The following is a 16,618-nucleotide window of genomic DNA, read 5'->3' as shown; positions in this document are numbered from 1 at the left end:
TACTTGTTAAAACAGTGTGCATGACAAAAAGTATTTAACTTTCTGCCCCTACAATTGCCATGGCAACAAACAGCAAGTTATCATAACTCCTCTTTCAGAAAGTGAGGCAGATTCCTTTTCAATAATGCAATAATTTATCATGTGATCCAACAATCTTCAAAATATCATGCATTTGATCAGCTCAATGCTTAGTGATTGGCAGTTCAATGAACATGCTGATTCAGAAATAACTCCCACCGAATTCAACAGGACTTGGTTTTAAGTAAGCATTGTTTAGGTTGCATCTTTAGATCAGAAAGAACTGTTGGTTCCCTACCTGAAAGGTAGTTCTGTATTGCTGGAAGAAACTCATCAGCTTGGGTTACAGCTCCACCTTGTGGTTGAAGGCAGAAATGACAAATTGAAGGAAGTAAATCACTCCCAAAATTCTTCAGTTTGCATTCTTGCCAAGCTCAAATGGTTAAAGGAAGAACAACTATGCAAAAAGTAGAAAGCAGATAGCCTGCCTTCCATTAAAGGAAAAAAACTGGCAAGTGAGCTAACGCTGATTAAATAAATTGGACAGGACAGCCAGAAGAGTGGGGCTGATGAGTTTCTGTCCAGCAACACAGAATTACCTTTCAGGTAGGGAAGTAACAGTTCTCTCTTGTGTTGCTGGAGAAACTCATCAGCTTGGAATGTTCTAAAGATTCCCATGGAGGAAGCGATGTATACAAAAAAGGCTATCCATTGATTTGGAAGGACCTGTTGAAGGACCATTCGACCAAAAGTCACCTTTGTTGTCTAAGAAATTTGGTCGGTACTTTAAGAAGAAAAGAGGGGTCTATACAGAGAATTACACCGTCTTTATGAAATACACATAGATATTTCACAAACAACAAGGCATTCAACTCAGATACTTCACGGGCAGATGTTATGACCACACAAAAAAAAACTTTTAAGGATAAGAGTTGAAGAGAGACTTCACTTAAGGATTCAAATGGTGGCTTTTGTAAAATTTGCAACACCTTATTGAAGTCCCAGGACAGGAATCTATGCACCACAGGAGGCCATTTCAAGGTTGCTCCTCTTAGGAAGCATTTTAGAATAAGATGGTGAGAAATGGGAGTTGTAGTTGGATTTGATGCTGCTGCTTGTAACTTTAGGGTACTGGTCTCAAGCCTTTCTTGAGATCATCTTGGAGAAAGGTTAGGATGTCAGAAATTTTGAGCTTGTGGGTGGAGATGTCTCTGGAAGAGCACCAGGATGCAAATGTCTTCAAAGTGAAGGAATAGATGTGCACTGTCAATAGGCATCTGGATACGAGGATGGTTTCAATAACCTCTGTGTTGAGGCAGAGTTTTCTTAGACATCCTTGCTCAATGCCCAAGCCATCAGATGGAACCAGCTTGGTCCGGATGATGTAGAGGGCCTTGCAAGATCAGATCTGCACACTGAGAAAGGCACCATGGAGGAGATACTGCCATGGCTAGAATGTCTGAGAGCCAAGGATGGCAAGACCAAAATGGGGCTACAAAGATCACCCTGGCCTTCTCCTCCCTGATCTTGAGCAACAGTCAAGGAAGGATAGGGAGTAGTGGAAAGGTGTATAATAACCCTCTGGGATACACACATGTCAGTGCATCCATTGCGTCTGCCTTGGAGAATGGAATCTGGAGAAGAACCTCTTTAGCTGATGGTTTGCTGCAGAGACGAAGAATACCCACATATCTGGAGGTTGATAGAGTGAGGGCTACTGATCTGATCCTTTGTATTGTGTCCTGAGAAAGGGAGATCATGCCATTGACAGTATCTAGGATGGCCCCCAGATGCATTGGAGTGCTAGTGGGTTGAAGGTGGCATTTCTGTTTGTTAGGAATCCATGGCTTTTCAGATAGGATAGAGAGATGTCGAGTTCCTGAAGAGCCCACTACCTGGGTGCGGAGTGAATCAACATGTCATCCAGGTGGAGTAAATATGGATGCCCTGGAGACATAGATGGGCCACCAGGGCAACCATGATCTTCGTAAATACCCTCAAAGCTGAGGCTAGGCAAAAGGGGAGGGCTTGAAACTAGAAGTCTTAGCCATTGTAGAAAAACAGAATAAAGTTTTGATGGTCAGGGTGAACAGGAGCATGAAGGTATGCTTCTTTGATATCTATTGAGGTTAAAAAGGCCCAAGGATGGAGGGCCTCCTTGACTGAAACCAAGATCTCCATCTCGAACTTCTTGTATATGACCCATTGATTCAGGAATTTGAGGTTGAGAATGGCCCTCCGAGCGTTCTTTTCCTTCTTTGGCAGCACAAAGAATATTGAGTAGATGCTGAAGGAGGATTCACCTGGAGCAATTGGCTCAATGGCCACCATGGAGAGCAGGTGAAGAAAGGCATTCTGCACAATGCCCCTCTTCTCTGGGGAGTTGAGACTGCAGAAGGGAGGAATCAAGGGAGCCACTGGGTCCGAAGATCTAACTTGTAGCCCTGAAGAATGGTACTGATTATACACTTACCAGAGGTTGTGGCTTCCCAGGCAGGAAAGAAGTGTTGCGGCCTACTGCCTGCTCACAGGGCATTGGCATTATTGAGATTGCTAATTATTGGAGAAGGAGGACTTGGAGCCTTGGTGGTACGTTGAGGAATATTAGGGCTTGCTCCAGTTGCTGCTAGTAGGTCTTATTTATTTGATTTATATCCTGCCCTTCCTCCCAGTAGGGGTCTTGCATCCTTATATCTTGGTGGCAGCCAGAAACCACAAAAGGATTGATTTGATTTGATTCATAAGGTGAATATCGGCCAGGAAAATGTCGGCCATCTCTATGTGAAGAAGCTAAGACCTTTTTCTTGTCTCGAGATTCCACCAATACGTCTTTTATTGCCTCATCCCCAAAGAGTTTTTCTCCAGTGTAAGATGCCAACTCTAGAAATAGTGTCCGCATCCAGGTGTTTCAACCATAATGTTCTCCAGAAGATCCAAACAACTTTGAGGGAGCGAACTGCAAACTGCATAGCATCTAAGGTAGCATCAGCTACATAGGCTTTGGAACTAGAAATTTTCAGGAGAGACTTACACAAACAGTTCAGGTCCTGACTGGGGTTGTTAGTGACGTCGTCCAGCTAGACAAGGCCTGCCTGGGTAAAAGCAGAAGCAGAGCATGATGCATGCATATCCAAAGCTGCAGCCTTATGAGGTCTTCATATCGCATAGTCAAGGTGTCTCTCATTGGGATTGTTCAGTTGGACATCCCCATCTTTGGGCAAGGTACTTTTGGCTACAAGTACAGATGCTGGATGGTCAATGGCTGGAATCTTCAGATCTGTAAACTCAGAATCCAGATTATAGAGATTATTAACCAAGGATACAGATTTTTGATATGGAAGAGACACATCCCACTCTCACTTAGTAAGAGTCTTAAAAGGATCTGGCACTGGAATGAGCTTGACAGAGGACTTAGTTCAGGTAGCACTGCTGTGCCCTTTGACTAGACTGGAGGTGCCTCAGCAGGTGAAGCTCCAAAGTAGCTAGAATCCTATTAATGGCACAAAGAAAGAATAATGTAATAGGCAATGGGATGTGTGTTTATCCCCAAACGAGCCCTCACTCTATTCCCCTTCTTCCAATTCAAGATCCAGGAAGGGGTCAAGTGGGTCTGCATCAATAGTAGGGATGGCATGGTGAGACCTGAAAGAGGCAGATACATCCTTATCAGTGATGAATGGGTTAAGAGAAGCAGGAGTAGTAGCGTGCTCTCTAGGAATGGTAGCCTGCTATGAGCAGAGTCCTTAGACTGTGGCAACAGTTGTCTGGAAGGTCTGCCCCTAGAGATGGAAGGTGCACTGGCTTCAGCCACAGTGGTAACATGTGGAGCCTTTAATTCCTTAGATAATTCTCCCACTATCGCCTCTTTAATATGAGAATTTCTGGACTGAGAAGAAATCCTTGGCTACAGGGTACAGTGCCCTAAGTGTGGGACTGTAACTGCCTGCCATGAGAAAAGACAGAGGCACTCTGCCGTGCTATAGGAGGTGAACCAGCAAAACCAACAAAAACCTCCTCTCTAGAGAAGTGTGTAGAAAACAGCCCTTGAAGCATTCCTTGGTCCCCCAGGACATCACAGTGATGGAGCAGGCAACTATCTCCCTCCCAGTACTGACATTGTAAAGAGCAGTTATCCACTTGCTTCTCTGAAGGGTGTGTGGATGTGGAGTCTGCTGCCTTCATGAAGTGTGCTCTTTTCAACTCAAGATTCTTGTCTCTGACAGGGCAGGAATCCAAATGGTAGGATTTCTGCTTTGCCTTACAGGCTGCTGCAACTCTAGTACTGGGAGAAGCCTCTGGTAAAAAGCTGCCAGACGCCATTACGGCTGTTCCACTGGCACAAATGAAGCTGAGGTAAATTAAGTGCAGTACAATGCACATGCCTGACACAAAAGCGCTGTGGACTATTGGCGGGGGGGAAACATGACCCAGGTGCCTTCAAACAACTTCTCCAAAGTGGCAAAGCCAGGGAAAGGAGGGGAAGTGAAGCAGAGAGGAAAGTCCTTTTTTTTCCAAAGAAGGGACCGAGGGAGAGTTGAAGTGGAGAAAGGGGGAGAGGCTTAAAGATGGGCTGTGGTGAGAGAAAACAGTGGATGACAGTAAAGGAGCAGCAGGATATCGGTAAAAAAAGGAGGTTTAGGAACAAGAAAGGGGTAAGAAATTGGGCAAAGGCTGAGGACAAAGACAGGAGCAAATACTGACTGGGACCACTTTGATGAAGGCAGGAAAGTGAACTGAGGAATTCTGGGAGTGACCTACTTCCCTCAACTTGTCTTTCCTGCCTTCGACAACAAGGTGGAGCTATAATCCAAGCTAATGAGTTTCTCCAGCAACATGAAAGTTATAGGTTCTGCAGCCAACTCACACTATGTAGCATCAGGAAGGACAATTTGCAGGGAGGTGGTATTTGGCATTTGTCTTTATGGCTTTTCCTCTGCGTCTCCTGCATCCATCCAGTTCCAGACATGTACTTGGCTATCCCAAATATTTGACTGGGGAAAATGGGCTGGGGAGGAATTACAGGGCAAAGCAGTGTGTGGGAGAAAAGTTAAGCAGCCTCTCTCCATTCTGCTTGGCACAGAATGCCCTCTCTCCATTCTGCTTGGCACAGAAGTAGTGGCCAAGGTTTCCGAACAAGCTGACCTAAAGACTGTTTTAGTTCCAGCCTTCATAAAACCTCCCTTTCCTCCACCGTAAGAGGTTACAATCCCTGAACTCATTTACTAGTTCAGCATACAAAGAAGCATTTTGTACTAAGTTACTATGAGCTTTGATTTGCCAGATCTCAGTTCCATGCTCATAATTCATTATTATATTTATTTATTTATTATTTATTTATTTCATTTCATTTTTAAACCGCCCATAGCAAGTAGCTCTCTGGGCGGTGTACAAAACAGAGTTAAAATACAATGTTACAATAAAATCCATTTCAAATAACAAGAAAATTTAAAACATTAAAATGAACAATTAAATATTAAACATTAACATTAAACATTAAAATGCCTGGGAGTATAGCCAGGTCTTAACCTGGCGCCTAAAAGAAAATACCGTAGGCGCCAGGCGTATCTCCTCTGGTAAGCTGTTCCACAATTCGGGGGCCACCACAGAAAAGGCCCTAGATCTAGTAGTAATCCTCCGGGCATCTTGATGAGTTGGTACCCGGAGGAGGGCCTTAGATACTGAACGAAGTGGACGGGTAGGTTCATAGCAGGAGAGGCGTTCCACAAGGTACTGCGGTCCCACACCGTGTAAGGCTTTATAGGGCAAAACCAACACCTTGAATCTGGCTCGGAAACAAATAGGTAGCCAGTGCAAACGGGCCAGGACAGGTGTTATATGCACGGACCGATTGGTCCTCGTCAGCAGCCTGGCTGCCGCGTTTTGCACTAGCTGTAGTTTCCGAACTGTCTTCAAGGGCAGCCCTACGTAGAGCGCATTACAGTAATCCAATCTAGAGGTTACCAGAGCGTGAACAACTGAGGCGAAATTGTCACTGTCCAGACAGGGGCGTAGTTGGGCGACTAAGCGAAGATGGTAAAACGCATTCCGTGCCACCAAGGCCACTTGAGCCTCAAGTGACAAGGAAGGGTCAAAAAGTTAAAGCATCCTAACCAAACTAATTATAAATATTTCAGTATGTTAATACATGAATGTGAAACAAGTTTTGTTGGAGACATGCATTAGCCAAATGTGTTGCTTTTATAGCTTGTAAGTGGTTGTTTCTGAACCGGAGAGGGAAACATATCCCATCTCCTTCCTCCACCCCTCATCTGAAAATTCCTCCAGTCTAAGGGAACTATAGGTTATACAAGCAATTGGATGGATATACTTTATTTTGCATGACCGAAAGACTCAACAACTAAAACAAGGTGTGCACCACACTATTTAGTGCTACATAGCTTTTCTCTGTTTAACTAAAATAGCCAGCACAGGTGGCTGAAAGAAATTCGGGACCGTAGCATATGTGTATTTAACTCTTTACCTCACTACTGTCCCAAATGCAATCAGGCCATCCACCTCCCACCCTTGCTATTCATGATAGAAAGAAAGCTCCCATTGGCACAGAGGAAAGGGACAATTCCAATGGGGACCATAGGAGGACAAATGGTTAATTACCCTCCTCTTCCTAGTCCCAATTCAGCTCAGGCCATCCTCTATTGTGACTTTTTAATTTTAAAAAATACTATGCACAACCAAATTACATGAGAAGCATCATGTCTAATTTGACTGAAAAACTGTGTGTTACCATATAGTCTAGGAATAGCCAAGGTGATGTTCTCCAGATGCTTTGGATACAAACCTCCCATCACCCTCAGCCAGCATGACCATTGGTCAGAGATGACTAAAGTTGTACTACTTAACCTCTGGAGAACACCATATTGGCTACCCTTCCTAATACTCCAATTTGAGTAACTGACTGTTTCAGAAGCACTTGGTGACTACAATTAAAATACATTTCCTTGTATTCTTGGTAAATTTCAACCTTGAATTTTTAAAGCCCTGGTACCCTGCTTCAGTGAATTTTGCAAAAGAAATTATGGTAAACTGTTTATACTGAACCTGTGCAATATAAACAGTGTTAAGTAACACCAAGAGAATTTCAGCCACTAGCCTAAGGAGGTATACTGTTATAAAGGACTTGTGTACCCAATGGGACTTCTGACTATCCTGTTTTAAACAGCAGCCATGCTTTTCAAACTGCTTTAGAATGGGACTACATGTTTAAATATGCATATTAATCTTAGACGGCTAGAAGTCTCAACACAAGCCACTGGGCTGTCCTTTCATATCTGAACCTTAAAGCAATAAGTGGCTTGGCAATGGTGTGCACCAAATCACACAGATCAAAGAAGGTAATTATTCATGAAATATGATTGCTGCATTACCAAGATATATCCATCAACATTTCACATTTCAGATTGTCTCAACTTTTCAACAGCCAGGCTGCATATATTTTAAAAAGTGATTTTTCCTAATTAGATATCCTTAAATGTTTGTGATAAATTTGATTTAGACATCATGCTGTTTTTCAAAATAATTTCCAAAATGTTCAGGAACATTGCATTAAAAGCTGTGTTTTAGTTTCATTCATCCTTTGCATCTGCATCTCAAGTGCAGAACGGCTCTGCCCTCAGAAATCACATTAACCACCATAATTATATCAGCTCTTCTCCTCTCCAGAGGGAAGCCATTCACATCAAATGCTTTCTTCTGCTCCTTATGCAAATTTACACTTCACTTCCACAAGATGCAAAAATGCTTTAGGATCAGTAATACAAAGGGTTCAGCATTACATATTTTCCAACTTTCCAGTTTTACATTAATATTTTTTTTAAATATATATATAAAATAAGATAAACCTGGATACAAATGGCTTATCTGGCAACTGAGTAGGATGTAATATCAATTTATAGTGAAGATTAAGCTTCTTAGAGAATAAAGATAGAACTGGACAGATGGTAGCATAAATAAACAGCATCAATAATTTATACCCGAGGTCTCTAATTTCCCTTTTGGCTTCCAGTGGCCACCCCATGGCACGATTCATGGCTAGCAAGAATGGTAGTGATACAGCTCTAATCAGATCCCCCCAGTGGTTCTACTTCCAAGAGCTTCATATCAACAGACAGCTGCAATTTTGCAAATGTTAATGAAATCCTACTGAAGTAGCAAAGGTCTTTATCCTTGAAAGAAATGTGAATTTCATGAAATTATTCCAGTTGTCAATTTTGTTAATGACTACACTATCATCAGATAAGCCAAGGATCTTGTTAAAGACAATACCCGTGCATACTATCCAGCCAAATGCAAACACTTTAAGTCCTAATAAAATTAATGAAGAGACGTTTAAGCAGGTGCTTATTGATATCAATGGGATTTAAAAGTATTTAAGTTTGGTTAGATGATGACGACGCTCAATATAAAGGAAAATAGAAGCAAGACTGGCTATTTCCACAGCTATCTGCCAAGATTTATTGGGAACTAATTTATTTAAAATGATCCAGAGTGGTAAGCGGCGGTAATGCAGCCGAAGCTCTGCTCACGGCTGGAGTTCGATTCCAACGGAAGGAGGAAGTCGAATCTCCGGTAAAAGGGATTGAGGTCCACTCAGCCTTCCATCCATCCGTGGTCGGTAAAATGAGTCCCCGGCATATGCTGGGGGGTAAAGAAAGGCCGGGGAAGGAACTGGCAATCCCACCCCATATATACGGTCTGCCTAGTAAACGTCGCAAGACGTCACCCTAACAGTCAGAAATGACTCGCACTATAAGTGCAGGGACACCTTTACCTTTTAAAAATTTATTTAAAAATAATAAACTCAAGATTTGACTATAGCTACAATGATTCTACTCTTCTTTTCACCCCAAAAACATTGCCCAAAACATAGTAAACAATAGTGGATTTTTTTCCTGCCTGTAGCCCAGTGATCCCAAGAGGAAACACACATAGAGATGGTTCTTCACACAAAAAATATTAGAGCACAGAGTTTTCATATAATACAAGCACTACCACTACTGCCACTCACGTAAGTAATTCTTACACATATTATTGGAAATATAAAAATTTATATATGAAAATTACCACTACAATATTCATTATATAGGTAGGAATATCAAAGAACACTAAACTGTGTTGTTTTCAATAATTAATTTACTGACTAACAATGCTTAATTTTGAATTTTAAAAAATTAATTCTTAGTTTTAATCCAACTGTTGACAATAGCACCAAACAGAATTTAACTGCATTTCTATACATGTTTACACAGAAGTTTAATTGAATTCCCAAGTCCATCCCATCAAGCAGATATGCATAGGGTGCACTTTGAAGAGTTTCTTCATAGTTACCAACTAAAGATAAGATTCTTGCAGTTTTCTTAAGTAGTGTTTGGAGTTGCTGAAATGCTGCTTCTTCCCATACTGTTTTGGTAATATGGGAAATCTTGGACCACAAGGATGGATCTCTTACTGCAGCTCTTTTCCACACCAGTGTCAACCCTCTAGAAACTAGGCTAAACTAGCATAGGAGGGAGCTGAAAAATGGGCTTACCCCCCATGATCCAAAACTGCACATGTCACCCACTAACACAGAAAGTAGGGGTACCTTTTCAGTTCCTACACTGTGGGAGTAGCATAAGAACCCAGCCTAAGACTGCGAAACCAATCTATTAAATTCCTCCCTGGAAGCTTTCAAGTTTAGTTCCTCTTAGTATTGCAGTACTATAGATATAAAAAGTCACCCTTTCTAATTCTGCAAACAGTCAAAAGTAGTAGTAAAATTTTACTTCACATACGTAGATGAACTATCCATAAGACTGATGACACATCAACTTCTTTTTAAACATCTTATATCAGAATACCCTTTCAAATTAGGAGTTGTTTCCTTTTCCTCCATTTATGTTCCCATTGACATTTTGAAGAAAATGTTGATCTGCCCTGGCTGGCCAAAGCCTGCCAAATTATCCTGTAAAAGGGAGTGAGTTCCAGCACAGCTCTTAGATATTATGCCACTCATATACCTCATTTCCCAAATATCTACTATGTCTGCATCAACCAAAAAAGTATGTGTTGTATCCAATGGTGACTTTTCAATAGCAACCCCATCAGGAGGCTGGTAAACAGCCTAGGCGGGGCAGCAGCTTTGCTCCAGGCCAGGGGGGGGTGGAAGGCTGGTAAGTGGCTGAGGCAGGGCAAGGGTTGTGGCGGCCTAGGCAGGCAGAAGGCCGGTAAGGTTTAGGGGTGCCTGGTGTGTGTGTGTGTGTGTGTGTTGGGGGATGGAGGGCTGGCGAGTGAAGCGAGCAGGGAGGCTCTGCCCCCCTAGTCTACGAGTAAAATTTTATTAACTAGACTAAACAGAGAAATAAGTTAAAATTCATTTACTGTATTCTTATAGCATTTTTGCTTCCTTTACTATGTCTCTAGATTCCAATTTAAATCTTTTAAAACACATTCTACTATACTCATGAGATGGAAAACAGGCCAGATCTCTTGCCTTTGTGTAGTTTTGATTTTCAAAGTGCTAATTTGACAATTTATATCTGAAGTCATATTTAAAAATACAACTAAGAGGATGTATCAAAATAATCAGGAGGCAATTTTGCAGTAACCAAACATGTTATAAGAAGAAAAAAATTCAATTATCCAGTGTTATTGAATGTTCCACTTTCCCTTAGTTTCTTAGACAATCTCTGTCTCCCTTGCTTGAACAACAAACCAGTGGAAACAGGGAGAACTGGGATTCCAACTGACAGCAATTCACTTTAATAAATTAACACTTTACGATTGCAGTCCTACACACACTTAGCTGGGAATAAGTCTCAATTTCATGGAATTTACTTCTGAGTAGACATTTGTTTATTATAACAGAAAAACAACTGGATAGTTTTGTACTAGAATGACATGAAATGCATTACCTCAACAAGCTTATCTACAAAAACACCACAAAGACAGTTCTTGTGATAGCATTCTTTTATTTCTTTATGCCATAGCCACAAGTTCTCACACCTTGCCCATGAAAATTTGTCACTGTGAACATATCACAGGTACTAGCCATTTAAATAGCTAGGCCATTTGAAACATTCTCTTGAAAAAAACACACATCAATTAGTTCTCTAGTTTCCTGTTGCATTTTCAACTGACTATAGTGTAACTCAATTACTGAAACCAACACATGCAAATTTCAGTGCAGTAATTTTCTATAATTTAAATTTACAGGGTTTTATGTTCATAATTGAGGTTCAGCTATAGCAGCAGAAATTATCCACACGGCCACCACAAGATTCTTAATTAAATGCCTCTGTATCCCAAATTTAATTAAATACATTTTTATGATTAAGTGACTGATACTGAGTCAGTCCTTCAAGTCAAATAATAAAAACTGCCAATATTTCTGAAAGTGATAGGCTCATTAGTACTTCAGATTTTTACTTTAGGCATTCTGTTAAATATGTCTGGAAAGTTGTCAGTGCCAAGTCATAGAGCATTAATCAGTCACGTGGGAAACTTTTTACCACAAGTAAATTTCAAACTACAGAAGCTTGCCTTTTTTGCAATTCTTATAGGTTAAACAAGGGTCAAGGTGGCATGGGCTAAACCACTATGAAACAATTACAGAATATGTATTTCACTATGGCAAGGGTAGCTAACGTGGTGCCTTCCAGATGTTGTCAGACCCAATTCAGTGGTTCAGAAAGCAGCCTAATTAGGTTTGGTCTGAATCCCGATTTGGAAAAATGAAGCTGTATTGTGAATTTTATAAATGTTATTTCTTACCCATGCTTCACCATAAGGTCTCGGGTTGGGTTACAGCAATTTAAAATTCAGTATTAAAAACAGTTTAAAACAAATCACAGTCACAGGAATAGTCTGAATCCTGAAAATACATATTGCAGTTTTCAAAAGGCCAGGGTATGCCTCCCCACTGTTATGGAGTACGTTTTGAAAAGGCTACAACTTTTTCTCATTATTTTTCTTTATATTTATTGTTCTTTTCAACACAATTGGATGAAATTTACAGGTAACCCCTTGTGAGTGGGCAAGACCTGCCAACTGAACGGCAAACAGGTCCAGGGGCTCTTCTACTATTTAAAAAGGGTCTATGGCTATGAACACACTAGTTGCCAGAGCAAAGGGTTCCATTAGCCACACCTGGAGGGGGAACAGGTTGATTTGCTGATCAGTTGCAAAATCTCTTTAAAGTTGAATTTTAAAAAATACATTCAAGCTGCTCCCACCAGATTTTACAGTAAAAAGGGCAAGATTTGACTAGCATCATGTACCCCCATTTTCAGAAGAGAGAGGTGGAACCGGTAGAACAGTGAGCATGTTTCTACCCTAAAACTGTTTCAGATTTGCTAGCTCCTTCTAAGAGGATGAATCATGTCAAATGTCAGAAGGATAACTGCAACTGTTATTCTGCAAAGACAGGATCTATAACCTATTTGGGGCAGTTAAAAAAAGGGGGATTCATTTTATTTCAGTTGCTGTTCTGTGGGCAATTTGTATGAAAAGAACATACAAGAGATGGGTGTCCCTAGGCTAGAAACCTGCAAATTTACAGACAAATAGTTCCAGGGGCTTTTGTGTTTGGCATCTTTAAAGTTGGATGGTGGTGGTGGCGGTGGTGGGAGAAGACAGACAACTAGAAGGGACTCAATATCCTCCCTGTGGTTTTGTGAGGAAACAACTTTTGCATCCATAGTAGAGGTACCCCTAAGAAAGTGGCCTGCAAAACTTCAGAAGGCTGAGTGCAGGGGCTAGGGAGTGTGATGAAAAAAATAAACTTCAGACTTGGGTGCTGCTCAGTTGGCACTGAAAGTCAAAGAAAAGAAATGCAAACCTGATTTGACAGGAGTGCCTCTTTGAAAATGTGGTAGACAGGCGGAAAGACTTTAATGTCCAAAGTTTTCTAAGCACTACAAACAGATGTAGCAAAGAGCACAGAACACATAAGAACAAGCAATACGTTGTCTCAACATCCCTTCCCCAAAGCTCTGTGATTGGAGAGCCTTGGTAAAATCCATTCCCTCTGATTAGAAGTGTGGCAGGTTTTGCAAGACCGGTATTTTATTTGTACAGATGTGTTTTTGGCTTATTACTTTGTTGTAATTGGTTTTAGTATCTTATTATTGCTGTAAGTAGCTTTGGGTTGCTTTTGCAAGGAAATAATAGCAACAGTTAGACTTGTCAGTCAAAAAGAACTTCTCCATTGCTTCTCCCCACCCTGGCATTTTCTTTTTTGGGAAGATCTGAGATAAAGTTTTGCTTTTAGCAGACAAAGTCTGCATAATATTTTAAGCATCTGAATCCCCCAAACTGCTTTGGACATCCTCACTTTGGTTCAGAGTATGGCAGAGAAATCCTGCTTTGGCTCTGATAAAAGCTGAATCTGTCCAAAGTGGGCACACTTCAGTTCTTGATTCATCCAATCTTTTGCACACCCTTACTTCACACTGCATAGTGTTGTTCTTTCACTATCAGATGAGTAGGAAGGGACAAGAAAAGGAAGAGAAGGGGGGAACAGAAGGATTTGTGAAATGAACAAAGTAGGATATATGCAATTTGACCCCTAATAACTTATACATAGCTACAACAAACTGCAATTCAGACAAACAAAAAATAATCTTTTAAAAAATCTGAGTGTCTATCATATCAGCTAACAGAAATCAGTTAAATTCATGGCAATGAAGTCTCATCTTTCAAGTGATGATGTTCTCTAAAAACGGAAAATGTTCTGCAGGTCTTGAGACAAGGAGCTAAGGATCAGACTAAATCCAATTACTAACCAATAGTACTGCAAACTCATTGCAATGATTTTTGTTGTAACATGCAATGAATCATTCAGCAGTTGCTTTATATATTAGTATTTGTTAGAGGAGTTACCAATTTTTATTTATTGCATGCAGTTGTAGGATAACTCTGGTGTTCAGGCCTGACAAACAAATAAACTAACACACATACCTCAAATCCAAGTCTATCTTTCTCTTTCCAAAAGCAAAAATGTGTAACCTTCTTGTCCCAGAATTCATCTGGTTTTACGACACAGACAAGTGATACTTCTGCTGGAACAACATTCTAAGAAGATGAAAGATATAAAATTAAACCCATCATCAACTATAGAACATCATGTTTCTATTTATGCTACAATTGTCTAAAATCAATGTAATACAAAACTTTGCTTACTGTATGATAATCTAGGTTGATACAGACAATTTCAATGCTCTTTCTAGCACTTCAACAACAAAAACCGTGGTAGACAACAAAACTGGCACTTATCAGTTTGTTCCTCAGAAGAGTTCAAAATCTACGGGCAACAATCAGTGAGCAAGTCAGACTCCATGGAACACTGGACAGATTAAAGAAAGTAAATATACCCACTTCTGCACTCATTTTTGTACCCATTTTGACTGGTTCCAGAGACACTGGACGATGCTCCATAGCTGATTTTCCTGACCCCAATGCAGCTCAATTAAAATCATCATACTGGGAATGGAAGGCATCTTTCCATTTTTGTGATGTCCTTCAGAGACAGAACAGATTTGCAAACCAGACTGGGACACCACTACTCCTTATTTCCTTATTGTGAACCACTAGATCTGCATCTCCTGTTGTACAAAGAAAGCCCTGAATTGGCTAAACTCAATCAATCCACATTTGTAGATCAGCTAAGTAAGTTGTGTTCACAGTGAATATTATTTTCAACATTGATATTATTTATTATTCACTGATGCGAACCAAACACATTCTCATATTAATATAATCTAAGTTTTGATAATAAAATAGCAACTGTTTGTATTTGACGTATTTCTATTAGATGTGCCTACAGTTATTTCTCTTTGATGATAGTACACTATGTTTAATAAAAATTGTTGCAAAAGTTGCAATGTATGTTACCTTGGCATATGATTGATCAAAGTCTTTCATTTAGCTGGAATATTTTGTAGAATGTAGCTTTGACTGTCTTTGATCATTGAGAAACTTAGCAATTTAGGAATGTTTAGGCCTGCATCATAAATTTTCTTCTTCAAAAGACAGACTTTAAATATCCTTTCCTTTGAGCATCTTCTTTTTGCACCTTGTTTGCATCCTAGACAGTCTTGTTGATTCAGGTAATTATGATTTACTAGGGCTTCTCAGCTCTGCATCAATAGTTTAGAACTGTAATAACAGCAACTGTATTTTATAATGCTTCTATGTTATTGATTAATTTCATTTATTTTATTTTCTGCAATGTTTAAATTCTGCAAAGGAAATATATTTACCAAATTTACTTGCCTAATACTCATCCCTGAACTTTAAACTTCTATGTGCTAATATGGAGGGGGGGTGTCAACTCCTTAACATGGCATCCATGCAGAGAGAGTTAAGGTGCAGCTTAACTGCTGAACTCAGTGTCTGTTGTATAGAAACCACACTTAAAAGAGTTTCACTCCGAACAGAGCAAATCTGCCATAGACTGTTGGGACCATTAAAATTAGTTTTAAGCAACCTGAAACACACACTAACAATGCAATCCTATACACTCAGGAGTAAGATCCACTGAGCTCAATTGGACTTATTCCCAGCCTAAGCATGTATGCTCAATATCAGAGTATGACAAATATATGGTTTAATGAAGAGGCCAAGGCCTTCAAACTAATTTCATTTAAGTAACAACCATAAAATGCTTCACATGGTAGATAACATGGTAAGGACAGCCTTTTTTCACACTGTTTAGATTCTATATTCCACCCATGTAACAGGATAGCCTTTCCTCACAAATGAGAACAGTTTAAAAGTGCTCATGGTTCACAGTTGTTTCCCCTGCCTGTCAAGTTGCTTCACAATTTTGTGAACACACACATATTAAATAGACAGATGGCAAGAATTTTTATTCAATGACCTTGACAGCACACATCCTGTAAAAGAGCATTCAAACAGAACTAAAAAGGAAGAAAGCAATACATCTTGCCACTTGACAAAAATGGTTTGGGGTCAAAATGTCAAAACCTCATTAAGTCAACATCTATTAAAGATTTTCATAAAGCCAAGAGGAAAAGTGCCCACTTTGGGCTCTTTAGAAATAGCAACATTAAAGTAGAGGACAGTTCATGCAAGTACAATAAATAATAGGCAATTGTTGTAGTAGATTTCAAATGCAGCCTCTTCCCAATTTTATGTATGTTTATTTAAATAATTACAAACTGCACTTTCATAGAAAAACAAAAAGGTGGCATGCAACATGGAAACATAATACTACAATAACATCAACAAAAACATTGGTGACATATCAATAAAAGTGGTTGATAAAATAAAATAAAAAATGTTCCAAAGGCCTGTCTGAATAGTACTGTGTGAAGACATCTAAACAGAGATGACTCCTGCCAGACTTCTATTTGGAAGAAGTTCCAAAGAGTTTTGCTTGCCACACTAAAGGTTTGATCCCTGGTAAAGGTTCACCAAAGCTCGTGGAGGACCACCAAGTAACTAAATTTAGTTGTTCAGGTCTTTATTTCTCCCCATTTTGATTTTTAAGAACCCCTCTTCCCCATCTGTTTCCAAAATATATGGAACACAACTGTCTTTCCTGTACTAGAGAAAGAAAAATTGCAAAAATTGCAGAAAA

General features: G+C 40.0%; 1 protein-coding gene across 4 annotated transcripts in view; it reads right to left on the bottom strand.

Annotated features, from left to right (window-relative positions):
- Positions 1-16,618, bottom strand: part of SESTD1 (SEC14 and spectrin domain containing 1) — a 78,946-nt gene that overhangs the window by 36,823 nt on the left and 25,505 nt on the right. For all 4 annotated transcript variants that reach the window (XM_061608317.1, XM_061608320.1, XM_061608318.1 and 1 more), the window contains one exon: positions 13,975-14,088. In XM_061608317.1, the coding sequence (XP_061464301.1) occupies positions 13,975-14,088 (114 nt within the window). The remainder of the gene's footprint in view (positions 1-13,974; positions 14,089-16,618) is intronic.

The sequence above is a fragment of the Rhineura floridana genome, chromosome 2 (genome assembly GCF_030035675.1).
Source record: "Rhineura floridana isolate rRhiFlo1 chromosome 2, rRhiFlo1.hap2, whole genome shotgun sequence".
NCBI lineage: Eukaryota > Metazoa > Chordata > Lepidosauria > Squamata > Rhineuridae > Rhineura > Rhineura floridana.
The sequence above is the reverse complement of the archived record's forward strand: the minus strand, read 5'-3'. Positions and strand labels throughout refer to the sequence as shown.